Consider the following 27,052-nt stretch of genomic DNA (forward strand, 5'->3'; position numbering starts at 1 on the left):
TTCTTTCAGTTTCTAGTTTGTTGAGTGAATTTATCAAGAATGGTGTCACCTACTTTTCTAATGATATACCAATCTGTCCACAAAAGGTATATACAGATGAATGAAAATGTCATTCCTATACTGCTTAACTTTCAAGTTGTTTTAAAATTTCATTATTTCAAACAAATCCTTAAATCATTAAGGTAAATTTCTGGAGCAAAACTATTGGTCTAAAGATATATGTATTCCTGGATGTGGTGGCAGATGTCTGTAATCCCAATACTCAGGAGGCTGAGGCAGGAGGATCACTGTGAGTTTAAAGCCAGCCTGTGCTACACAGTGAGTTGAAGGCCAGCTTGAATTACATGGTGAGACCCTGTTAAAAAAAAAAAAAAAACTATACATAGGGCTAAACACAAGAGGTTTTAGGTAGCAAAGAAATGAATGTGAGAGCTTGCCTTTTCTTGCCAAAATAGGAGCTAAGAGCAAGTGTTGTAAGGTTCAGCTTAGGTTCTTAAAATTTTGGGAAAAATACATAGATTTGATTATAGATAAATAAACACTAGGGAGCAACGAGGATCCAATTATAAAAAGAAACATGCATTTCTTACCCTAATGAACTTTTTTTTGCTGGCTTTAGTAATTTGGGCTAGAGAGAAAACCTTTAGGCTAGCTGAATTAGGTTTTGCCAAGCTTGGTCTAGGAACAGGTCAAAAGGATAAGGAAAGGGGCAGTCATAAGAACAGCTAAATAGCTGATATGCAGACTGGGTAAGCCAGAAGGCCAGGCCAGATGAAAGCTGACTAACACAGGCTTCAAAGAGGAGTTAGAAGTGAGGGAAATAAGCAGGTTTTTGGAAGGCATGCAGAGGAGGAAACAGAGGTTGTGGTCAAGGGAAAAGAAAACTTCTAATTTCAGGTAAATGCAAACCCATGGACTTGATCTCTCACAGCTCCCAACACAAGGACAAAGTGGACAGGCACACCTCACACTCAGTGGTGATCTTTCCCTGTGATGAAGAAGAGTTTCTGGATCCAAGTCTCTTGATGTACTACAAATTACTCCATTTTTCTAATGTGAAAAAAGCCTTACTAATTTAGAAAACTTAACGTACTTTTAAAGTGGTCCCGAGAGGCTTTTCTTAATATAATTTTCTAGGTTAACAAAGATGAATTAATAAATGCACTTTATCTATTAGAACTTAAATGTTTAAAAATTTTTTGTTTTGGGACTGGGGATTTAGCTTAGCGGCATAAGCGCCTGCTTTGGAAGCAGACAGTCGTGAGTTTGATTCCCGATACCGATAAAAAGGAAAAAGACAAAAAAAAAAAATATTTTTTTTGTTTTATAAACTTGGAAAGTAATTTTAATCCAAAAACTATAATGTTTGCCACAAAATCCTGGAAACATAAAAAAATTGTACTGCCTCTACTTTTTCATTTTTATTTAATATGGCAATCATCTTTCAGTGACCCTAATGCTTGCAATGATCTCAGAAGTAAAGCATGACTGGGCTACTCAAATGTTTTACCTTGAGCTGTGAGCTGCCCTTCTTGAGCCTGTACACAACGAAGCTCTTCAATGGTTTCTTTCAGCGAGTCTCTTTCTGTTCTTAACCTCTGACAACACAAAGACAAAAAAGATTAACTACAAGTTTTAGGGATATATTTACTTATGCTCTTTGCGTTAGCGAAAATAAGTAACAGTGAACTTGAGTATGTTTTATCTTTTGATCTTTTATAGAAAGATCATAGAAGTAGAAAAAAACATTTTTTTCCTTAACATTAGTGAACGACTGCAAGGTAATGTGTTATCCATGGTTAAACAAAAGAAACAAAGCTATCTTCTATATTCTTCTCATTGAACATAAAAGATGAAAGGATAAAAACGAAATATTCTAAACCACACCAAAGGAAGTCTCTGTATTAATTCTCCAAAAAACAGAAGGGCTACCTAAATTTACAGAAAGTCAAGAGTACAACAATGTAAAAGAGCAGTAGGGGTAGAAAAGACAAACATGTATTAAAAAATTCAAAATGGAAATAAAAACATCTTTCCCATCTTTTATTTTTGAAACAAATGCAAATTAATTTTAAAATGAATACAATCTCTAATTTTAAAATTTTCATAAATAGATAAAATTAATGTCAAAACATGAGTTAACTATCATCCTAGCAGTGCTAAAAACCAAAAGTCTAAGTACTCACATCCTTTTCTTTTTGAAGACTGTCAACCTTTTCTTTTAGACGTTTATATTCAAAATCTAATTTATCTGCTTTCTTTGATTCTTCGGATAATCTATTCTGTAGTTCTACTACCTGATACAGAAAAACAATGTTAATTTTTATAATTTGAAACATTAGAAACTATCCTTTGGGAACTGGGAATTTAGGTTAATGGTAGAGCCTGTGTATAAAGTCTCAGGCTTTATCCTCAGCACTGTCTACCTCCCCAAGAAATAATCTCATTTTCTCCTTAGGTCTATGAAAACATCTTCATTACCAATACTCAAATAAATGAATACAATCCACCACTTTATACAAGGGAGAGCTAGAAATCAAAATCTGCTTAGATAGCACAGGCTTCTAAATCAGAATCATGTAGAGTAACAACACTGAAACTATGAACATGCAGGACTTTATTTCCAACAGATAACTGGGTATTCTGAAACTTTCAATATTAAAAAGAGAGAAAAAAGAACAGAGGAAGGAAGGGAAGGAGGAAAGACAGAAGGAGAGGGTAGAATAGGGGAAAGGAAGGGAAGGAAAGGGAAGGAAAAGGAAGGGAAGGGAAGGGGAGAAGGAAGAGATCCTAGGAGAGCAAAATTCAATTACATAGCTAATGTTGAAAGAGGCTAAAACTGAAGCAGGGAGATAAGGTTTCCTTAGAAGCTACAGATGCATAAAGGACCAACTGCCCTTAGTATGCTGAGTTCAGTCAACAGGAATTGAGTAAGTACTAATCTTCTTGGGACATGAAAGATGATGAGGCAATAAACAGGTGGGTTAGGGGAAAACCTACCAGTTAATAAGATAGACTGGGTTTAAAAAAGCCTCGCTCCGAAACCTTTAACTATCAGTTACAGATTTGTGTTTGAACTTTTATTACTTATCTTGTCCAGGAAAACCTAAACCAAGCGCTTAAAAGTGGTTCTGGTTAATGATGGGTTAGAAAATGGGTCCTAAGCAAACACACATATTTTCTGGGCAAACTGAATCTCAACTCAGTACCCCAACGCTCGACAAAATAAAGATAAGTCAATAGCAAGATGACATGGGCCACAGTATTTTATTTTTTTAATTATTGGTACTGGGAATTAAACTCACAACATTGTGCTTGCCAGGCATGCACTTGTACCACTGAGCTATATCCCAGCCCTGGGTCACAATTTTAAACAGTTATAAAAAACAAGAACCATCAAAACATTACAATAGCAGAATAGTAACCGCAAGGATTTCAAACTGGAATTTTACAAAATATGTATTTTAGGTTTAATACTTGAAAAATAAAGAAATCTAAATTACAAAAACAAAAGACTAGAAAGAACAACCAGACAGGTTTTTAAGAGGACACAAAGAAAACTCGTGGAAAAGAAAAATATTTTAAAATTATCATAAAAAAGTACATGAAGTGCCAGACCGGAAACAGATGGTGTATCATGCACTTTCACTACAACTACTTGTATATACAGGTTCCTTTTAATTCTACATCTTAGTTCTAAAACACGACTGGCCACCTTTTCCTCCATATAATATTTTTCTTGCTGGGCAAGGTGGCATATGCTTGTATCTCAGCAACTCGTGGGGCTAAGGAGGAGGATCACAAGGAAAGTGAAAGACAGAAGCAAAGCGAAGCGAAGAGAAAAAAGAAAAAAGAGAAAGAAAGGACAGGAGAGTGGGTGGGCGGGTGGTAGGCAAACGAGGATGTAACAGCATGTGGAGCCACAAAAATGTTTTCTTCTCATCAATTCTTTCTGTTCTCTAATACTAAGCAGGTCATTCCTCATTTCATATTTCACTTTAAAAAAGAACGTTTTTCCAGGCTACATTCATTTTAGGTAAATTCTCAGTTCATATTGAAGTTCATTAAATCCTCAACTTTGCTATATATTTGAAAAATCTCACTTTACAGAACTGAAGAAAAAATATCTCCATTGAAAAGCTTGGCAGCCATTTATGATGATAGTTCAGGGCTGCTGTACCAAAACCTCAAGAATTAGAAACTTTGTTTTATACAAATACATTCTGAGAATGGTAATAGAGACCACTCTCCATTTCAGTTTATTGAGATATAGTGTAAGTTCAGACAAACATCAGATAAGGAAGTTATATGAGGCAGAAAACTGCACATGAGATACAGGAGAAAATATTCTAAATAAAATGGGAATGGTGGTACACATGTACAATCCCAGCTAACTGGGAGGCTGAGGCAGGAGGACTGCCAGTTGAGGTCAGCCTGGGCAACTTAGGGAGACCTTATCTCAAAATAAAAAAAGAAAAAGGATGTAGCTTAGTGGTGGATCACCTTGGTTCAATCCCTAGTAATACACACACATAAACACACAAATACTCCTAAAAATATGAAAGCACCAAATAAAGGCATTGTGACCAGGTTAAATTTGTTGTAGGACTGTAAAGATGGCTTAAGATTAGAAGATCTATTATAACTAACCATATGAACAGAAAAGACAAGCGTTAAGATTTTCTCAACAGACATAGGAATCACAGCTTATTAAATCCAACATCCATTTAACGTAGAAACTATTTTTAAAAAGGAATACAACAGAACTACAGGAGAAAACATGTAAGTGATAAAAGTAGTACTTAAAAAAATCTTTTTGAGATGAGGTCTCGTTAAGCAGTTTAGGGTAGCCTCAAACTCACAGCAATCCTCCCGCCTCAGCATGCCAAGCACTGGGATTATAGATGTGCACTACCAGGCTTGGAGTGCTAAAAAATTATTACTTGCAACATATAAAAAACTAAAAATAAGAGAAATCTTTCCATCCTGAAAAATGGGCAAAAGGAAAAAATTTGCAAAAGAGATATGGCTACTAAACATATTCTGAGTAATGTACATGTTACCTTCATCCAACTGGCAAAACTTAAAAAGTTCTGACAATAAAGCACTGTGCTGATGATGATGTGGGGCAGAGGAATTCATAAAAAAACAACTCTGGAATACAATCACTTTGCAAACAAACTGATACTATTTAATTATAGCTCAGACACTCTACAAAACTTCCATACACATATATACATAAGACATGATCAACAGTATTCGCAGTGGAATTTCCACTCACCCACGCAAACACACACAGGTGTGGAGGTCATTATTATTCTATAGATTTTTCAGCCATAAAATAGGTAGATTTTGATAAAGTCATTCTGTGATATTATATGCAAGGAAAATGAATAGGATAAAGCAATGCCTATCAACATAAATGAATCCCATAAATACACTATTGAGGAAAAAAGAGTAAACTGTAAGAGTATTTTCACTGAACCATTTATACAATATTTTGAAATATGTCAAAATGTCATTCATTTTTAAGGATACGTACCTGTGGAGTAAAAACATGCTCAGATCTAAAAAAACAGCCTCAAGATTACCTATGTACAGTGGACAGCATGTTTTACTTTTATGGTATGTGTACTTCCTGGGTTATTTTTTCACTGTCGTATATTTATTTATTACACTATCAATTTAAAAAAAAAAATCTAACATAGAGACCAGTTAATAACCTCTGTGTAAGACCTACATTTAAAGTTCTTTGAATATCAGATAAACAGTGGTAAATACAGTAAAAAGGTAAAAGTTGTGAAGCATTCTGACAACTCTCAGTGTGTGTGTGGTGTGGGGTAGGTGTGTCTGCTGATGCATCTCTTACGAAGAACGTGGCTTTTGCTCTTACCTGTCTCTTGTATGTCTCAAGTTGACTTCGAGCTGCATTGGCCTTTCTTAACTCTTCCTCTAGACTAACAGTGTTCTGCATATACATAGTATTTTTCTCCTCTAAGAGTTTAACCTGTCGTCTCAAATCGCCAAGGTCTTCTAGCTTCTTTTTATAGGATTCCACCTGACCTTCTAGTTTAGATACTTTATCAGAAGAATGTCTAGAATGAGATGGGAAATGAAAAATCAGAAACACATCAATGGTTGCAAAGCTACTTGAGACAATATTAAACCCAGAGAGATAACCAGGAAACATGATCTAATAAAACTATAAGATAAAAGGAGACCCCCAGGTTAACTTTTAAGTAAGGTTAAAAAAAATGACCAAAATTACAGCAAAACATATTAAGAATACTACATGATTTAAGAAATTTAAGGAGGAAGAGGGAGCCAGCAGGGTTACATTTAGCACAAGAGTAAAATGAAAGTTGTGAACTGTCCAAATGATTCACCGCTTAGCATGTCATGAGATCATAGGAAAGAGGCTTTGGTGGAAAAGCAGACTATACAGTGATGCAGTGGCAAATGTTGGAAGCTAAGGAGAGAATATAAATTTTATTTTATGTGATCTAAACTTGGTTCTGGAAAGAAAAGAGTAAGTCTTTTCACTGATATTAGAGAGAGAGAGAGAGAGAGGGAGAGAGAGAGAGACAGAGAGAGAGACAGAGAGAGTGTGTAGATTCAAGATGAAAAAAGAAATCGTAACTGACCCAGCACAGTTCGTAAGAATGGCCTGAGGCTCCCAATAGTGAAGAAAGCATTAATCCTGAATACGAGAGTAACAGGTGTGTACTCTAGAGGCAAAAAAAGGATATGTGGAAATTCAGGAAAGTTCAGAGGAGCAGCAGACAAGGGCCATGGAGAGTCCAATAGGTCGCAGACTCTTTCTGCTGAGCAATCAGCAACAGGCTCATCTAACAAGACTAAGGCACGAAGGCTGTGTGGTGTGTGGGCAGATGTGAGAAGAGTTACAACAACATTTAACATCAATGAGAGCACAGAGAATAATGCACTGATACATAGTAGAATGGCAGGTTGGAGGAAGAATGTAGTTTTGAAATCATTAATCTATAGTAGGACAAAACTCTACCACTGTATGATTCTCTACATATTTAGTTATCAAAGAGCAAATGCAGAAAATAGAGATCGCTAGAGTGATTCAACAGAGGACAAGAGATTAAGAAAGAGGTGAACCATGGAATAGTGACATGGTGAGTAGTCTGAGAGAATGAATAATGGCAAGATGAGTGTCCAGCAAGAAAATGAAGCTTTGTGATGTGATGTGTGCCAACATCTAAAAAGGCAGAGCAAATGTCCAGAGGGCTTAAAAACAAACAATAGGGGAGGAAGAAGAAAAGTTCTGGTGCTATACAAACGCAAAGCCATGGTTACAGGTTAAATTCTATTTAATAAATACATAATGGATTTGTCAGATCATTCTAAGGGTTTACAAATATAAATTCCTTCATTCCTCATCCAAACCTAAGGTTAGTATGAATACTTCCATTTTACAGATGAAAAATGGCTCTACAGATGCTAAATAAATGGTGCCTCTGAAAGATGTTCAGAGAGCCTAGAGTCTTAACATCACAGACAGAACTGCTCTGTCTGCAACCCCACGTGAAGCAAAGACTGCTTACCTAAGCACGTCTATTTCATCCTTCAGAGACTGGGCTTCATCAGCTAAAGCAGTCAGCTCGTCATTCTGCTGCCGAAGTTCAGAGATCTCCTTCTCTAACTCCTCACAGCGTATTCGATAATCATCTTTGGCAGCTTCTAATCTGAAGCCAAAACAAAATAGATCATGAAAGTACTGCTTATTATCTCATAATTTTCCTTATAAGAGTAAAATAAAATAAAAACATAAAACATGGGAATAAACTCCTGGTGAACAAGTCTCTGAATTTGTGGCCGTAAGATGTATTCTAAAGTCATGACTTCATGAAAAGGTTTCCCTGGTTCCAAAATTTGAGAAAGGTTAAAACTAGTAACCACTCTACTGACGAAAAACTAGACCCCCACGGATGCTTGGCAATACTGCAGATAGAAGTAGAAAGATTTCTTAATTATGAAATTAAAATACATTCCTGGAAAATTTGTAAAATATAGAAAATACAAAATGTGTATTAATTCAGAGAGATAAGTACTGTTAACGTTATTGAAATGCACCCTCTGGCCTCATTTCTGTTGTTATTTTCTCCCCAAACATGGGTATGCTATTTCTACCTCTAACTGACCACACCTATTTACTTAACAACATCTTTCCTTTGATTTACAAGGCTTTTCATCTCTTCTTTCATCTTATGCAGCTAATTAATTATTTGCTTCACCCTCAACCCTTTTTAAGTTTTGAGACAGGGTCAATACTAAGTTGTCCAGGCTGGCTTTGAACTTGTGATCCACATGCACAACCATGCCCAGCTAAGAAAACCTTTTCTTTTTTCCAGTTAAGGCACAGTGAAAAAAAAGAAACAACATCCTGAAACATTTTACTGAGGAATAAAACAGCAAATACATTAGACATGTTAGATTTTTATATCAATCTGTAACTTACTATAGTAAGTTACAGATTGATATAAAAATCTAACATGTCTAATTTCTCTTTTTTAATACTAGAAATCTAAGTTAGGTGTGGTGGTACATGCCTGCAACTCTAGCACTAGGCAGGCTGAGGTAGGAGGATTGCTGTGAGTTTGAGGGCAGCTTGGGCCACTTAGTGAGCTCAAGGCCAGTCTGCCCTGCAGTTTGTTGTCTATTCTACTCAATTACATTATTAAAGTAATTTCAGATTTTTGGTGAATTAAGTCTTTCTGATAATTGTTTCAACTCCTCCTCATGAGCCTTCACTAGTATTCTTCCTGTTTTCCTCTTAATATTTTCCTGAGTGTCTTTAACTGCCATGAAGCTGTAGGGCAGGTGGAAGGGAGTCAAGTATGTGGGATGCACGGCTGGCTTTTTTTTTCTTCCAACTTGTCGTTGTAGTGTTCTACCTTCAATAAATGTTGAGTGTGTAGCTTTGGAGTTTTTCCTAGACATAAATTTCTCATGTTATGTGGGAAGATTTTGACAACTTGTTAACTACACAGCCCTCTTGGTCTGCAGTTGTATAGAAGCCCTAAAATTATTTTTTCTTTTGGAAACTATGCAGTTTAGGTTGGTCTTGAACTTGCTATGTAGCTCAGGCTGGTCTCCAACTCACTGTGATCCTCTTGCCTCAGCCTCTAAAGTGTTGGGATTTTAAGCATGCACCTATTTTGGTGGATGGCCTTATAGTTACCAAATTTTTTAAGATTAGATTGTAATGAGCTTTTACCTAAATGTTTCTTCTTGTAATTGTTCTAATTGAGTCTGAAGCTGTAAATGTCTTCTTCCTGCTGGACTGTTGGGATCTTCTATAGAATCAGACTGATTGAGTCTTTCCATCAATATCTGATTTTCTGCCAATAAGCTACTCTTCTCCTCTTGCAATGCTGCAACCTGTTAGAATATAAAAAGGCAGCAGTTATTCCATCCAGTTATGCTGGCATCTGCTCAATCCCTAAAGAAATACAATCACTTCCATATACACATTTATATTATTATGGAGGATTGCACATGTAGAGTCAGCAAGAGTTCATTCTTCATTTATTTTGAGAAGAGGACTTGCCATGTTGCCCAGGTGCATCAACTTCTGGGTCTCTAGGGATCTTTCTGCCTCAGCCTCCCAAGCAATAAGGACTAGAGGTCCATGACCTCTGACTTTATTTTACACTTAAATAAGACACCTCACTAAAGATATACAGGTGGCAAATAAGCACTCTGCATTAGTTAACAAGGAACTACAAACTCAAGCCACAGAATTATCACTAGAGTCTCATTACAATGGATAAAGTTAAAATATTGACTACATCAAATGTGGCAAAGAAGAGAACCAATGGAAGTCTCAGACGCATCTCATGAGAATATAAAATATTTCAAACACTTTGGGAAACAGCTCAGCAGTTTCTTAAAAAAAACTAACAAGTAATGTGGATGGCAATATGCAATGTATGTACCACTGTTGCCCTGTCATGTCCTGAAATCACTTTTTTCCTTTTTGAAAAAAATGGGTTTGAAAAAACAAAAACAAAATAACAGGTAACTATCATATGATTTATCTAGCTATTTTACTCCTACGTATTTACGTCAGAGAAATAATATGCTCACACAATGACTTAGTAGAAAAAAGCAAAAGGTTTCAGTACTTTATTTATAACAGAAATATACTAAAAGTTTATCAAGTGAATGAATTTTAAATTTTAGCGTATTGATTTGATAGAATATTCTTGGGCAATAAAACATTTAAACTACTGACACTAACAACATGGATGAATCTGAAAACCAAACTAAAACAAACCACTGCATGATTTTTGAAATAATTCTAGGAAATACAAGTTAATCTACAGTAACGGAACACAGACCTGGGTACTTAAGGGAAGACAAGGATCACAGGGAAACTTCTGCAGACTGATGGGCTCACTATATTGTGGCAATGGTTTCACATGTAAATCAAAACATGTCCAAACTATATATATTGGGATAATCTCACAATCAAGTCATATAAATGCCAAGAGAGAACAAGGCCACACCAGGAAGCAAGCCCAATCTGGGAACTAGCACCACACGCAGGACGCTGCTGGACTGGGCACAGCCAGATCCCAGCCCCTTCCAGCTCGCAGGCTGGCAAACAAGTACCAACCCCCAACCCCCACCATAGGCAACCTACTTATCTGGATAAACACAGGCTGTGATGACAGCTATCAAGATGAAGTGCAATTGGATGCTTATGGTATTTTGTTGTTTCACTAACATTGCAGCAGATCTAGGGTCAGTGGTCTGATCATGGGTTCAGAGGATAGTGGTATGCAGTGTAGCATCTAGGGGGACTCTCTTTCTGAGGGTTGTAGCCATTGTTAATTTCCTATGGTCTTATTTTGAAGTCTTCATTTCCATTGTTCACTTGAGTCATATTTTATTCTCATTTATTGTGTTTGATTATGTTGGATCTGATGGCATGAGCAGCTATTTGAAAGACAGCAAGACATATTATGGTAGCAATTTTGGATTTACTATTTGCTTATTTAGAAGTCCTTTATTGCATTCATTGTTTTGTTTCTATTGTTTCAATTCTACTCTGTTCTGTTTGATTTTTACTACTTCCAAAGTTATTTGCAGCTATTTTGAAGACATCAAAGGGCATTATTATGGTAACTATTGTTCATTTTGTAATGTTTTGAAGTCCTGTATCTCTTACACTGGTTTGTTTTGATTGGTTTTATTCTGTTTTAACTTCTCTAAAATAAAAGAAAAACATTATATATTAAATGAGCAGTTTACTGTGTATCAATTATATTCAATAAGGTAAAACAAAAGTTGCCTGCCATTCTGAAGTCTCCTTCCCCAACCCCCATTTTCTCCTGACCATGTTCTAGTTGGGCTGTTGGCCCCATCATTTCACTGTTCCTCGTGATAGTCAGTCAATGATTCCATCACTAAGATCTGACAACGACGTTGATAGGACACAGATTCCTCTAGAAACACTTTCTTCCTCTGCTTTCCAGGACCCCTTTTTGTCCAGCATTCTGTAACCAACTCACTGTTTTCACCTCGTTCCTCTCAGTCGATACCTTTCCTTTTCCCTAAAGTGTCTAGAGCGACTTCTCTAAGTATAGTGATAGCATCCCGTTTCCTGGGTATAAACACTATCATCTCTAGCCTAAAATTCTGAACTGGAGATCATTTCCATTTACATGTCAAACAGCATCTTAAATTTAGATTTTCCAAGTGGAACATTTAAAACATTTAAAAAACATGATACACAATAACTGTACACACATCTAAGGTACACTTTATGTGATATCTTCATACACATATATGATGTGTAAAAATCCAAGCAGAGTAATTAGCATGCCTTAACTTTTGTGTTAGAAACATTCAAAATTCTCTTTTAGCTGTTTTTAAAAATACAATAAAGCACTGTTAACTACAGTGGCTTAGGACATTGCTTGATCTTTAAAGACGTATTTGAAGCCTCTCCAGACTAATTACCTTTTCCTGTATTTTTGCATTCTTCCTTTTATTCCTACCATCTTTACCTTGGTGGTTTTTGAATATACCAAGTTACATGCCTGACTCAGGGCCTTTGCAAGCACCATGTACTGACCTTGTGATTCTCTTACCCTAGAAAACTTGCTACCCTAACTTCCTCAGGATTTTACTTCCCATCACCTTCTCATGGAAGCCTGTGTTGACAACCTAACTGAAAATAAACTCCTGTCACTCTGTATTACTTAAGTTTATCTTTGGTACTTTATTACCAGATTGACTGGCCACAGTTCTGGGACTGTCCTGATTGTCTGCTCCTCATTTCACCCTTCCATCTGTCTTTTTCTTTTTTGTGGTACACTAGAGGTTGAAGCCAGAGCCTTTGCACTGTGCTACATTGTGTTCCTTTCTTATATTTTACTCTGCGACAGGGTCTCAATTGCTAATTTGCCCAGGCTGAGCTTAAACTTGTGACCGTCCTGCTTCCGCCTCCCAGATTGTGTTTTCTTCTTTAGAACATGTATCATCACATAACATACTAATATATTTGGCATCTCTTCTTTAATGGAATGGAAGCACTTGGAGGTCAGGGATACTTTATCTATTTTTGCCTGTTTCTTAGCTGTATCTATAGTAATTAGCACAGTTCAGGACACACTGGGTGTTCAGTAAATGTTGCTAAATAAAAATGAAATGTCAGCTCTTTACCTGTCATGTTTCTAAAACTGCACTTGGTCACCATTGAGCTACAGCTCCAGTTTCACAGTAATCATCTCTTTACTACTGATTTCTAAGGTTAACTGTACACTGGTCCAAGGTATGATCTATATCATAGATTCTTCAAATTTAATTAAGAATTTAAGAATTAACCTCACGTGTGGCAAATTTAATGACAGCTGAATGTTTAATAACAAACTTTAATGTAATACTACAATTATCACACTAGCTAAGAGGCTGAGGTATAGCTTAGTAATAAGGAACTTGCTTAGTATACGTGAGACGCAAGGTTTAATCCTAGCACTGCAAAGAAAAATAGATCAGACTAGCTAATATTGCTAACGTATTTTAATATGTAAGGCAGAAATCTTTCTATACACACATAAAAGGAGACTAATTCTAAAAACACACAAACATGATTTACTTATGAAAACAATCGAACAAGGCTAAGAGGATTATAATGAAAAGCAAAGTTTCCTACTGAGTTTTCTCACACTTCAGCAAATGCTTTCAACTATATCTGTGACTGCCTTTGGTTTTTGTGTTGGTTAGTTTTCATATTTCTGGGACACAGTACCAGACACCTGAAACTTAGAGGTTTCACCTGGCTCAGTTCAGTTTACATTCACTGGCTCCAGGCTGCAACATGCTAGTGGAGTGATGCTGCCCACATCATGGTGACCGAGAGGCATGGCACAGAGGAGGAGCAACAGAGAGGAAGGGCAGGGACCAGATCAGGTCCCCAAGGCCATGCTCCTATGACCCGCTTTACACATCTCTAAGTGCTTTACTAGTCTCTGAAGCCAACCATGTTGACAATAAAGATTAAGTATCAGTTATTACTTTGTGTCTCTAGATATGTTAAGGCTGTTTCTAGACTTATCAACCTTAATATCTAGTGACTCTGTTTTCTCACATGTTAGATCACAGCCATTCCTCCCTATCACAAACATGGTTCTATTATGATTTGCACTTCAATCACCCACTAACCATCCATGCTTTCACTCCCTCAGATGTACACTGTGTACCTGCCACAGAAGGAGCACTGCAGCCTTTTGCTTGGTTCAAGGCATGTCAAGATGAACCAAGCACAGAACCCTTACTCCTGTGTGTTACATATTCAAATCGAACATAATAAGCCAACATACACATACAAATCTTACAAAATCAGAAAGTAAATTAATACATGCAAAAACTAAACCAACAATTGCTATGCAAAGGATTAAAAAAGGAGATTGGCCAACCACGGAAGTCCTCCTGGGAAGATCTACTGTGGTACCCAGGGCATGTATGTGATCAGTAAATATTTTATGACAAATTCTGAAACTGCACTGAGACTGGATCACAAGGAAGAGCCAGCCATGCGATGACTGCTATAGCAGTGAATAGTTCTTGACCCTTTCTTGGTGGGATGAGGGGGGTCAGCAGCTCTCCCCTTCTGTCATCTCTTCTGCTCCTCTCTATTCCTCAACCTCTATCATCTGTACCTCTATGAAAACATTCACTATTGGGAGCTGGCACATGTATATAATTTTTTTCATTCTCCCCATCTTTTGGTCTTGTTGCCTTTCAAAAAAGATCTATCTCACTGTTTCCTACTATCATTTACTTTCCACTTTGTTTAAATTTTGGGCTTCTCATATAAGAGAAATCGTATGATATTTATGCTTATGTCTAATTTATTCTACTTAACGTTATGATTTCAAAGTATATCCATTTTCCTACAAATGATTCAAGTTTACCCTTCCTTATGGCACAGTAATACTTCAGTATGTATAAACACCCATTTTCTTTATCCACTAATCTGTTTATGGACATACATGTCTTATCTAAGACTTAGCTATCATGAGTTATGATGCTATCAACATGGGTATGGATCACTGCAATGTGGTATCTTTAACACAAGATACCTAGAAGGGAAATAGCTGGGTCAAATGAAATTTCTAGTTTTGGTTTTCTGAGAAATCTTCATACAAGTTTGAAAGTGATTGTATTAGTTCACACTCCCAACAACAATGGAAGAGGGAATCCTTTTTCCCCAAAGATCAATAACATTTGTTATTATTTGATTTCCTAATGTTGGAGATAGAAGGATAGTGTTTATTTTGCATTTCTCTAATGGCCAGATATTTAACATTTATTGCCCATTTATACTTCTTCTGAGAAGTATCTATTCATTTCATTGATCATTTCTGGATTGGGTATTTAATTAGGAAGGTGGTCTAATCATTTTTAGTTCTTTATATATTTTGGATACATGTTCTCAGTTCAAGGAATATGTATCTTTATTTAACAATAATGCTCCTCTACAGGAAAGGCTAAGCACAGGAAACCAATAAAGCACACATTATTACAACACAGATGCCTTTATTTGGTCCTGTTACTACTACTTTCTGCACATGACAGGATCTTACGGGGCTACCTCTTCTCTTCTCATAAGCTCCCTGCAACACTAGCACTGATCTTGCAACCCATCTAGACCACGGACTGGCAAACTGATATAAAACATAGAACAGTAACTTTAGGCTTTGAGTAAATTTAGAATCTGTGGTATATACTACAAAACTATATAATTAGATAGCAAGCAGATATAATCAGATTGCCCATCTCATGTATAATTTTATATTATCAAAGATAATACTTGTAAAAATAATAAACTCATAAGCCTGAAAAGTAAATAGTGGCATTAACATTTTAATTATGTACATATTACTTCTTATACAACTTAGCAAATGTGCTATGGTTATACTCACTTTATTGCAGCCATGGCAACAAGCAAGTCCTATACTGTTTGGAATGCAGGATGCAGACACTGTAAATGCATAAGTCCCTGTGCATTCATCGGCAAGCACCAACGCATGGCTAACCATGTCTCAGGGGCACCTCCCCCAACTCCTTCCAAATCCTCTTTGTTGTGAAATAAATTTCAGGTGCATAATCTTATTTTTGTTTTATGAGATGTCCTCATCTCAAATTATTCTACTGAGCTTTTTTGATAATTTTACTTTCAAATGACTGAAGTGTTTCCTGCTCTGATTTTTCTTTCTTTAAACTAAAATAGTAGGGCCCCAGGTTCAGCTCAGTGGCTCAGGCGCCTCTCTGATAAGCATGAGGTCATGAGTTCAATCCCTGGTACAAAAACAAAAGCAAAAACTACAATGGTAGCCTTAGAAAAATAGCATCTTGTCCTTTTTTAATGGATACAGTATCTTCATTAAAGCTATTAATACATTGAAAAGAAAACTCTGTAACTCTCCCAGACTTCTCTACTTCCTCCAGGGTTATTTTCCTGTTCATGTAGGCCCTTTTCTTTTTTAATGTGATTTTTCATTATACTTAAGGACTGGCGACAGCAAAAGGCAACTGGAGACTCTTTCCTTAAGGGTCTATCCACAAGAAGTCAGCCTTTATTTAGATTATGGACCTAGAACGGACAAACTAAAAACTACCTTATCCCATGATCCTAGCAGTTACTCTAACCTCGCTACACATTCATTCCTTTGGATAAGAACTGTATGACTTGGAACCTGGCTACAGGTCTGTGTGTACTGCAAGACACAGCTGACAATGTAACAACTATGCAACTCCCATCCTTGGTCTAAAATTTTGGCTTGCGTGGGTTTCACTGAATGAAGATGAATTATCTTGGGCCACATATAAAATAGATAATATAGTGCATATAACGAAGTTATTTTAACTTATTAGCTTACTTTATGAAATAACACAAGCCCAAATTAGTACTAAGAAAACATCTCTGCTTAAAAACAATAGGTACCTATCTTCACACAACGCACAGCTTTAGGCAGACGGAAATGCTATCATCAGCAACTGCTGCCTTGTACTTGTCAAGTCTCACAAGTATGTGAAATGTGGGTACCCACAGGTTTTGATTCCACTAACGGCATGGCAGGTGCAGGAGCTGACATGATGCTACAACACTGTGCCCTCACTATAAAGCAATGTTGTTATCTGCACAGATCATGCTGGAGCACCAACCAAGCCATGAAAACTATTGACAAACATTGCATAGTAATTGTGAAAACAATACAGTCATATGAGACCACATTCTTAGCTGTTCAGGGTCACATGCAGCGCAGGGGCTGTGAACTGCACATGCCTGTTCTAGTCATGCCTCGTAAGGCCTCTAGCTTTCCACACATGCAGTCTCTGCCACAGCAGCTCCCCTACTCCCTCTGGAGTTGCTCCTGGCCGCAGCAACCTTTGCTCGTTTTAGCCATTTATTAACTTTTGTATTGTCTTCTGGCTTTTGAGAGGTTGATGAAGACTGTGTGCTGGAGCGTATATCCAAACTGTTAGATATTCAAAATCATGTAAGTTGGTGACTAAACCACCAGTAGCTTGAAATAGCCACTCTTAAGAGTAATTCTACTATATAGATACTGGTAAACCCAAAAAAGACCCCACATGTCTGGTCTTTTAAATTTTCCCTGCCCTTCTTTGAAGTCAATTTACTAGAACACCATGAAGACATGTATTCATCTCTCTCTCTTGTTTCTTTTTCCCTCGTAGGTTTGTACCATTTTAATTCATTATAAATTTAATAGGTTGCCAAAAAGAACAGAAATTAACCTTTTCATTTTTTCTTTAATCAAAAGCCTGGTTTTATTCTTTTCCCATTTACAAAGAACTGCATCACATGCTATACTATAAGGCAGTTCACAGTACATTTGGTGGTACACAGAACAGATCTCTTACCTGCATATCCAACTCATGGCATCTTTGAGCAATTTCTTCCTTTGCTGATAAAGCCTCATTTAATTCCTCTGTAGTTTTCTTCAACTGATGAAATGGAGACATTTAATAATTACACATTGCTCCAACACAATTAAAACACTTTATCTCATGTTTTCTCGGGGGTCAGTTAAAGGGGAAATCAAGACTTTTTCTGTAAGACTCAAAAGAAGGCACTTCTAACTTTTTTTTTTTTTTTTGGTGTTTTTGAGACAAGTACTCATTATGTACTTTAGCCTGGTCTTGAACTCACTATGTAGCCCAGGCTAGCCTGAAACTCCCAGCAATCTTCCAGCCTCAGGCTCCTGAGTGCTGAGATCATAGGTGTGTGCCACCAGACCTGGCTTGCTGATTCTTTTAATAATGAGAAATTTACCTTGGTAAAAGATGTGACACAAGAGCAGGGGTTTCAATTGCTAAAATAAATAGCTAGGATGTTTCAACACAAACTTTTTTGTTACATTAAAGCTGTAAGCTAATTTGCATAATTTCATTTTTATACGAAGATTTCTACTATTCTGCTTCTCAATATAAATCAAGCATTTCCAAATTGTGTCTATTATTACAAACTCTTAAGTTAGTAAAATACGAACAAAAATGACTGAATTAAAATTTTGTCTTTTCATGTTACCAAAATCTTGTAAAGAGGGAGGAAAACAGCAATCAAAATAATAGCTTTTAAAACCAACTACAACAAAGTAGGAAGAAGACAAATTTCAACTTTTGGCTAAAATTACATGCAAAGAGTTTTGTTTAGAACATTTAGGAACCATAAGGAAGAAATGACAAAAGACAATACAAACATTTCTGCTCATGCATTGAAAGAAGTATCACAGAAAAGCTTGGACATTTAAAAAAAAAACTATAACTAATAGCATTTTATTAAGAAGTGACATGTAAAACTACAAAATCACTTTGACATTAAAATAATAAAAATGTATTGCAGGATTCCTTTAAAAACCAAGTGTTTCCTCGAGCATTTAACAACAGCGCAAAATTAAATACCTGCCGATCCAAGTCAACATATGCATCATTTCCAGAAGAGACAGGAGATTCTTTACTCATTAACTGAAATTAAAATATAAATTATAATTGTGAAGCTAAAAATATATCCTATATAATATGCAAAACAATACAGCCATAACTGGAATAAAAAGTAATGCTGAAAATACAAAAATAAATGTAGTATTTTCCTATAATTATGCTTCTGTATCTGAACCTTTCTGTCACTCCAAGATAATACCTTCATTTAAAATTAGAGGTCTGATAATGTGGAATCAATATTGTAAAACAGAAAATGTTCAAATGGGAAGGGGAACTAGGGAAGAGGGAGGAGGAAAGGAAATAAAGGAAAAGAAAAGAAGGAGAAAATGGAAACTAAGTTTTTGCAAATAAGGAAGGGAGAAGGGGTTGGAGGAAGGGTAGAGGAATAGGGAAAAAAAGAATTAAGGTATATTGTATACATTTACAAAATCCCTACAATGAATGTGATCATTATGTGTACCTAAATGTGCTGATAATTTAATTAAAAAATTAAGAGGTCTGGCTGGGCCCACACCTGTAAACCTAGCACTCTAGAAGGCTGATTCAAGAGAATCGCAATTTGGGTTCACTCCTGGTGAATTAGTGAAAGACCCTGTCGCAAAATAAAGAAAGAGCTGGGGATACAACTCAGCATGAAGGTACCTGGTTGTTGTTGTTGTTGTTTTGTCTTTTTCTTTTTTTTTAATCGGTACCAGGGATTGAACTCACAACTGCCTGCTTGCAAGGCAGGCGCTTATGCTGCTGAGCTAAATCCCCAGCCCCGAAGGTACTGGGTTTTGATCTCAAATACTACAGATACATACATATACACATAATAAAACTAGAGGCCTGATTTCTTGGTGCTCATTTTCATCGTAAGCCTCAGCCACTAAGAATTAACTAAAATTTATTACTAGAAAGATAAATAGTGAAGTTAAAACATGGCTAGGTATTTTTTAAAGTAACTCTACAATATTAAGTCTTTCTTATTTCTAACTACTCAATGTGAGCAACAGTAGTATTAGTCAAAATTACAGGGCTAATGATTAATGCTGAGTGTGTGGATGTACATACACACACCCCTGCATCTTAGCCCTTTCACCCCTGAATGACAGAGAGAAGACCCATAGGGTCTGTGAGACACTGGGAGACGGAGAATTCTGAAGATGGCCAAAGCTGGAGCAGATTCCAGGGGCTCTAATTATCTATGGATTCTTTCTAAGATTCCATCTGAAGGGAAAAGGGCAGAGGGACAATCAGAAATGTGATTTAGGCCTTCAAAGAACTGAAGTGTTACCTTGATTGAGGGGTGCCTTTACCCTGTATCAGTGGTTCTCAACATGAGAGTCCCACACCAACAGTAGCAGCACTGCCCGATCACTTGTCAAAAATGCACATTCTTGAGCCCAGCCCAGATTTACCAATTCAAAAGATCTAGGGTTAGACCTGGCTGTGTCCAGGAAGTCATCCCAGTGATTTGGTACATGCTCTAATTTGAGGACCATCACTCTAACTCAATGAACTAAGAAGGGCAGGAAAGTCCCTCACCACATCTTAGGGAAAAAAAAATCTTGGGATGAGTGAAAAATGGTAGCTTCAATGTTCATGCTTTCATTTCAAGAATATTAATAAATTTTTTAAACGTTTTCTCCCAATTAAAGAAGTTTGGTGCCCATTATAAAGAAAATTTCAGAGAAATTCTGCCATCCAGAAATAGATCGCCTTTATAATTTCAAAATATTTAAGAATTAGTTGCTGTGTCAAACACAGGTATAGCAGGGTTCCAGCAAGAAAAATAAATCAGCAAACCTATTTTGGTTTGGAAAGGCTATGACAAGAACATTCAGAGAGAATATACCTAATTCAGAGGTAGGAAAAAGAAATACTTTCTTCCAGTCTTTCTCCTTTTAACTTTCTTACATTTGAGGATGGCTCTTATCACAGAAGATCGGCAATAATAGGAGTTGCCAAGATGTAAAGACAGAACGCTCAGCTCACTGCCAGTGGAAATGTAAAATAATGTATCTGCTAAAGTACAAACCAGAGGTTGAACTATAGTAAGTCAAGTACCATTTGCCCTGATCTGAAAGAAGACCTCATGAAGTAGTCACTCAAAATAAATGTAAACATTCATGTCCATCGCAACTTAATTTTGAATCTTATTTCATCTGACATTAAATGTCAAATTTTTCCCTGTCATTAAATATTTTTATCAGTTATATTCTATTTGGCTGAAGGTATCTAAAGTTAATGCTGGTGTACCAAAGTATATACATTGTTTTTACATTTTTGTTAATATAAAATAGTTTAATAAACACTGTTATGCTCAAACTTTTTTTTTTTTTTAAAGAGCAGGATATGTTTATTGAGAGAAACAAAGCTTCTGTCCAAGAGAGAGACGGAAGGGGTTCCTAGTGGGTTGCCCTGTTATGCTCAATCTTGATCTGAATTCTATGTTTCTCTGGGATAGAATCGTAAGATGAAAGTTATAGTCACAGATTTTAAATTAAAAATTAGCACTTGTTATGGATATATTATAGAAATAGTGGAAAATATAGAAAAGGCAGCTGTGTATACTCAATGACTCAATACTCAGAACTAGCTCATACAAAGCTCTAGGTTCACTCACCAGCAGCACAAAGAAAGTTAAAACAAAAAACCAGCCAACTAATCAAACAAAAAGGAGTAAGAGTATTCAGCCATTTGGATAGAAATTACTATTTGGGCAACTGGTTTTGCATTTATCTTAATTTTTAATAGAAACAGGATCACATAGTTTTGTGCTTTGTGGTATCTTAATGATCATGACCAAACTGAATCTCATATGATATAAAAAGATACATTTAAATATTCACAAAATAAAAATCACCAGTTTACACAGTGACCATCAGTTCTGACTGACAAACTCATCAACTTTCTAGTTTTAGTTTTTTAAGACAGGACCTTGCTGTGCCAAACTCCTGGGCTCAAGCTCAAGCCTCTTGACTTAAGTCTTACAAGGAGTTAAGAGATACAGTCCCATGCCACTGACTCAGCTTCCACTACTTTTTGACTGTATATACATTTTTCTATTTCCTTTAGGGGTTTCCTCCATTGCTTTTATCATTAAAAACGGTTTAATAACCTCCGATTGACCAGCTATTACTGTGTATTCTACTTCTATTTTCAGGTTTTACATTTAAAATACGAGGGGCTGAGGCTTTAGCTCAGCAGCCTAAGTGCCTGCCTTGAAAGCAGGCAGTCGTGAGTTCGATCCCCAGTACTGATAAAAAGGAAAAAGACAAAAAAAAAAAAAAAATAAAATAAAATAAAATACGAAACTAGGTATTACTTTGGATATGATTTGAGTTGAAAACTGATTTTTTTTTCCTTAAACAGGAAACCAACAGTTATATGTGAGACAGGCTATTGGTTTAACACAGGTATTATTTATTAGTTTTGGAAATCAGTCTACTATTGCTAGCACTTGAAAAACTAGGAATTGCTATATCTACACTTGCCAAGTAAATGTTTAATATTTGAATAAAAATAAGACATTCAAATAAAAACTATGATTTTTCAAATAAAACTAAAGCAAGCTCTATCATAAATGTAAAAGACAAAGTTCTTGGGCTGGCAAGTGAAGCTCAGTGGTAGAGACCATGCGTTAACATACAGGACAGCCTGAGTTCAGTCAAGGAGAGGGGAGAAGAGATGAGAGAGAAAGAGAGGAGAGAAGAGGAAAATAAAATAAAAAGGGCCTTTAAAAATGAGTGTGAAGACTGTCTAAAGTCTACTTCTATTGGAACTCATCTTTGCTCTTTTAATTTTCCACTAATGTAAACATACCTCTTGAATGGCTGTCATGACAACATGCTGGACTGACTCCTCCATCATCATAATGGCTTGGATGTACTCTGCAACAAGAATAATCTGGAAGGTCACTGCTAAGGTTAAAGATAGTCAAAAGGCGGTAAAGGTTAATACTTCCTAAGTTTTTTAGTGGTTCTGGGGATTAAACTGGGCCTCACAAGTGCTGGGCAAGCACTGTTACCACTGAGCTATATTCCCAGCCCTATGAATGTAGTGTCCAGTATTTTGATACTTCTAGGACTCCCTCGTGAGGTTGATGTGCTTCATGTGCATGCTACAATAAAGCAAAAGATGAAAATCACAGTATTTATCTTTCTTGAAGATATTTTTCCCATTCTATATTCAGGTAAGGCTGCAGGTGAGATCAGGAGGGCAGCGTAGCATGAGTGTCAATTAATGTTGATCAATGCAATAGTGAAGCAAAGACCTGAAAGGGAAATACTCCATCCCATTACATCTAAAATCCAAACATATCTTTCCTACCACAGCACAGCAAAAAAAACCCCTCTGAACTCGTGTGGGACATTAAAACACTAATTTGTGTATAATTTGTATTTTTTTTTAGAGAAAAACACTTTATGGAATAAAAACCTGTTTAAAACAAAGAATTAAGATCCATTTAAGATAAAATACGACAGTTAATAAAAATTGTATAATCCTGAGCTTTAAAATAAAGTCCAACACCTGTAACATGTTAAGGTAGCCCCACTGCTGAGAAAAAGACCTCTTAGCTATTTGCATTTAATTTCACTGGGAACAGTTTTTTCCTTCAAATACAATAACATATTAAAAAATAAGCATAAAAAAAACAGAACGACTGGAAGAGCCCAACAAATATGGTAAATGTTTTAATAATATTTTTTCTCAGATCTGAAACACACATGCGTGTGCACATACACACACACACGCACACAAATATCTCCTGATCCCTTAAAGCAGTATATTAAGAGGTCATACTCTTACTGTGAAACATCAAAGTAATCTCGTGATAAAACATATAATATGTGGAATGTCAAAATAATCAAATTTTGGGGACCACAGATAGAGCTCAGTGGCTCAGTACCTGCCTGGCAAGCACAAGGTCCTGAGTTCAAATCACAGCACACACACACATCAAATTTTAACATTCTGGTTGTTAATTCCAAAGCTTTGAGCTTAACAAAAACACGTTTTTAAAAGAAATATTGTCATAAGGATACTGACACTCAACCAAACATTTGGCTACACAAACAAATATAAACAACACAAACCTCAGGCATTGTTCTTACAGCAACAGTAAGAAATTAATAACTTGGCCAATAAGAAATTCTTTCAGGTCAATTTTTTGGTTTTGTTTTCTTAGTGATAATCCCAGTATAAGTGTGGGCTACAGCAAAGTTATGCTTTTAATACATTCAGTTCAAACTCATAAGACATAAAAAGCAGCAAGGTGAGGATGACTAACCTTTGGAATGAAAAAGACTGTGGACATGGAAGGGAAGCAGCACTGTACTGATAACGTGGAAAGGAAATTTAATGGTAGCCCACTGGATGTGAAGAAAGTAACAGTAGGGTAAGAAGGTCATGAAGTTAGTAGGTGTGAGAGGGGAAGCGTTAGTTAAGAAGCGGTGTTGCCACGTCAAGGCCCTTCCCCGCGAACACCGTAAAGTGCTACATGATAAATGATGATGAGAACTACATTAATGTGCAACTCACAGATCTCAAAGTGAGAAATACAATGATAAGGTGCACATCTGAGGTAATGTTGGAGAAAAAGGTATTCCATGTAAGGGAGTTTACCCTGAGTCATAGTTTACAAATAGCCAAATTTTACAAAAAGGTGTAACACGAACATCCCTGAATTTAAATCTGGAAGAAACAAGACTTTGTCCTTGCCTAGCATTTCACAAGTCAGAAATCTTAGCAAGCCATATCTTATTTATGAGTCCCAATTTCTTCATCTGTAAGAAATATTTTTTATTATTAGTGACTGGTATAATACCAGTCAGAGGGTATATCAGAGTATCTTCTACTAGTAATCTTTGCTTTTTCAAATTTACCATCATTTGGGGCTGGGGATTTAGCTCAGCGGCATAAGCGCCTGCCTTGCAAGCAGGCAGTCGTGAGTTCAATCCCCGGTACCGATAAAAATGAAAAAGACAAAAAAAAAAAAAAAAATTTACCATCATTTTATTTCCACCAATTAGAGACGTTAACAAAATAAAAGTACCATTAGTCAAAGTTCTCAGCAGCTGCTCTTTACTTCTAACTGGAAACGTCTAAACACAGAGCCTTTTTATTTGTATAGGGTTTTAAGTATTACAAGGCAAATACAGAGACCTGATTTCATTTGTTCCTCTTTCTTTCTTTCTTTCTGTCTGTCTGTCTGTCTGTCTGTCTTTTTAAGACAGAGTCTCACCATGGAGTTCAGGCTGGCCTTGGGCTCACTTTGTAGCCCAGGCTGGTCCTGAACTCACAAGGATCCTCCTGCCTCAGTCTCCCAAGTACTGGGATTACAGGGGTACACCACCCACACCTGGCATAATGATGAGATTTCTACATGATCATTTTGCAAACTAGGAAACAGGGTAAGCGTCCTCCATTGTTAGGTAGGAAATGGCAGAGCCACTCTGGTGAGCCTTACATTACATATCATATAAACACAATGACAGTTTATTCTTCACAAGTATATGAAACTCATATTTGATTCTTAGCTCCCTATTGTGTTTCAGAGAGTAAAGACTATTCTAAAGCTGGATAACTGAGATGTTAAAATTCCACTAAAAAACATTTCATCACTTATACGACTGCAGGGGGGAAAAACTGAATCTAGGTTGATTTATGTGAGAACTTCAATAAATACTATGATCATCTTTCTATTCCTATACAGGTAATACCTTTGTCTTTTCTCGGTCCTATTCTGTAATAAGAGGTTAGCCAATGCTTAATAACTACACTTTTCCCGGTACCTACACATATTAAATCCCAGAACTTGATGTATTTCCTACCATAATATGTAAGAAGCCATTATCTGAATCAGTGAAGTATTATTAATTTCTCATTCATCTTAAAATGAAAGTATGCTCATTGAGATTTGCCTTTCCTAAATCTCCTTATGTATTTCTAACCTTTGACAAAAAACTCATCAGACATTTCAGAACAAAGATCATGAGTGTACTGAGCTAAATTAAATGAACAGCAAACTAAAATTTACTATTTGAGCAAGGCATGATAAAATTTAAAAAGGGGCAAAAGAGAAACATACATTGTTTTAAAAAAAATCCTGAGCCAAACACCAATACAACTAGTCATGACTTTAAGTGCTGATGCCTTAAACTTACTAACAGAACACCAAAGTACAAAGAACAAATAATGGAAATCTGCTGAATGTTACCAGGTGTGCGGGAAAACAAGGAAAAGCAGTTCTTTGGACTTAAAAAAAAGCCAGTCTTTCTCAGTGTAAGTCGTTGTAAAATGGAGTGCCGTGCTGTCGTCACTTGGAATAGCCCTTACCTATCTATTCTGCTTTATTTCTCTTTACCCCTTCCTACTACAGCTAGTTTTGTGGGGTTAAGTCCATTAGAAACAATCTTTCTAACAACCAATTTATAATAGTGAAGTTACTCTTAACACACTCATCCATAGCTTTGCTTAAATAACTTCTTGGGCTGAATGTCTTGACTGTTCCCCCTTACACTATGCCTCCTGTTACGAGTCATATCTAGATGTTGCCCCCTAAAGCTGCTAGGTGAGGCTTCTGGGAGGTGACTGGATGCTGGGGGCACAAAACTCATTTGTGGATTAGCCCACTGATGAATTTACAGCTAAACATAACGTGAGAGAAGGTGAAGCCTGTTTGAAGCACGTGCACAGTACTGGGGGCATGGCCCAGAAGAGTCCACCTCCCTCCTCTCTTGATCCTTCTCCTGCTTCCTACTGCCTTGCCATGAGTTGTCTCCCCTCAGTCATGTCGCTCTGCCATGCTACTCTGCCTCGGAGCCAGCCAACTGGGAACTGAAACATTTACACACTAGGAGAGAATATAAACCTTGTCTCCTTTAAGTTGTGTGTGCGAGGTCTTATGCCTCAGTGACCAGAAAGCAACTGAGACACCTTCTGAGCCTTTACGACTACCCTGGTTATTTATTTATTCGTATAAATAAATACTTAATGCCTCTCCCCTCCACTCAAGTTCTACCAAGACAGGTACTAAGTTTTCTACCACTTGCACCCCTAGACTCTAATGTATCACTTCAATAAACATTTATAAAATAACCAGTTAAAGGGCAAAAGTACATTTAAAGTAAAACAGTATGTAATAAAGTTGAACAGTACTTTTTAGAGAACAAGTGATCACCATTCAAATGACAGTATCAGTCAGTAGAGGAAACAGAAAAGCTACTTAAGATTAAATGAAGGCTGAAGGAGAAACATCCCAAATTCAAGCCCAGCCAATGTAACTTGGTGAGACCTTGTTTCCAAGACAGAAAGAAAGAAAAAAGAGAAAAGGCCCAAGAATATAGCTCCATGATATGGCCCTGGGTTCAATATCCATAACACACACACAAACTGGAAGAAATTTTAAACAGATGTAACTACAGTATTTGTGTAATTACAGTATCTATGTATTGAAGCTAGCCTTCAATATCTATGTAATTACAGTCTCTATGTACCAAAGATAGTCTTCAAATAACTTCAACAAAAGGCAGATCTGTTGCCTTGGATTTACTAT

The 27,052-nt window shown here is 36.5% G+C and overlaps 1 protein-coding gene across 2 annotated transcripts in view; it reads right to left on the bottom strand.

Annotated features, from left to right (window-relative positions):
* Hook3 (hook microtubule tethering protein 3) overlaps positions 1-27,052 on the bottom strand; it is a 116,852-nt gene that overhangs the window by 49,801 nt on the left and 39,999 nt on the right. For both annotated transcript variants that reach the window (XM_013157500.3, XM_003474624.5), the window contains exons 6-13: positions 22,318-22,385; positions 18,472-18,534; positions 17,431-17,514; positions 9,248-9,411; positions 7,575-7,715; positions 5,894-6,095; positions 2,187-2,297; positions 1,511-1,598 (exon numbers count right to left, since the gene is read on the bottom strand). In XM_013157500.3, the coding sequence (XP_013012954.1) occupies positions 1,511-1,598; positions 2,187-2,297; positions 5,894-6,095; positions 7,575-7,715; positions 9,248-9,411; positions 17,431-17,514; positions 18,472-18,534; positions 22,318-22,385 (921 nt within the window). The remainder of the gene's footprint in view (positions 1-1,510; positions 1,599-2,186; positions 2,298-5,893; positions 6,096-7,574; positions 7,716-9,247; positions 9,412-17,430; positions 17,515-18,471; positions 18,535-22,317; positions 22,386-27,052) is intronic.

The sequence above is a fragment of the Cavia porcellus genome, unplaced genomic scaffold (genome assembly GCF_034190915.1).
Source record: "Cavia porcellus strain 051 isolate PalLab524CR breed Dunkin Hartley unplaced genomic scaffold, mCavPor4.1 scaffold_26, whole genome shotgun sequence".
In the NCBI taxonomy this organism is placed as follows: Eukaryota; Metazoa; Chordata; class Mammalia; order Rodentia; family Caviidae; genus Cavia; species Cavia porcellus.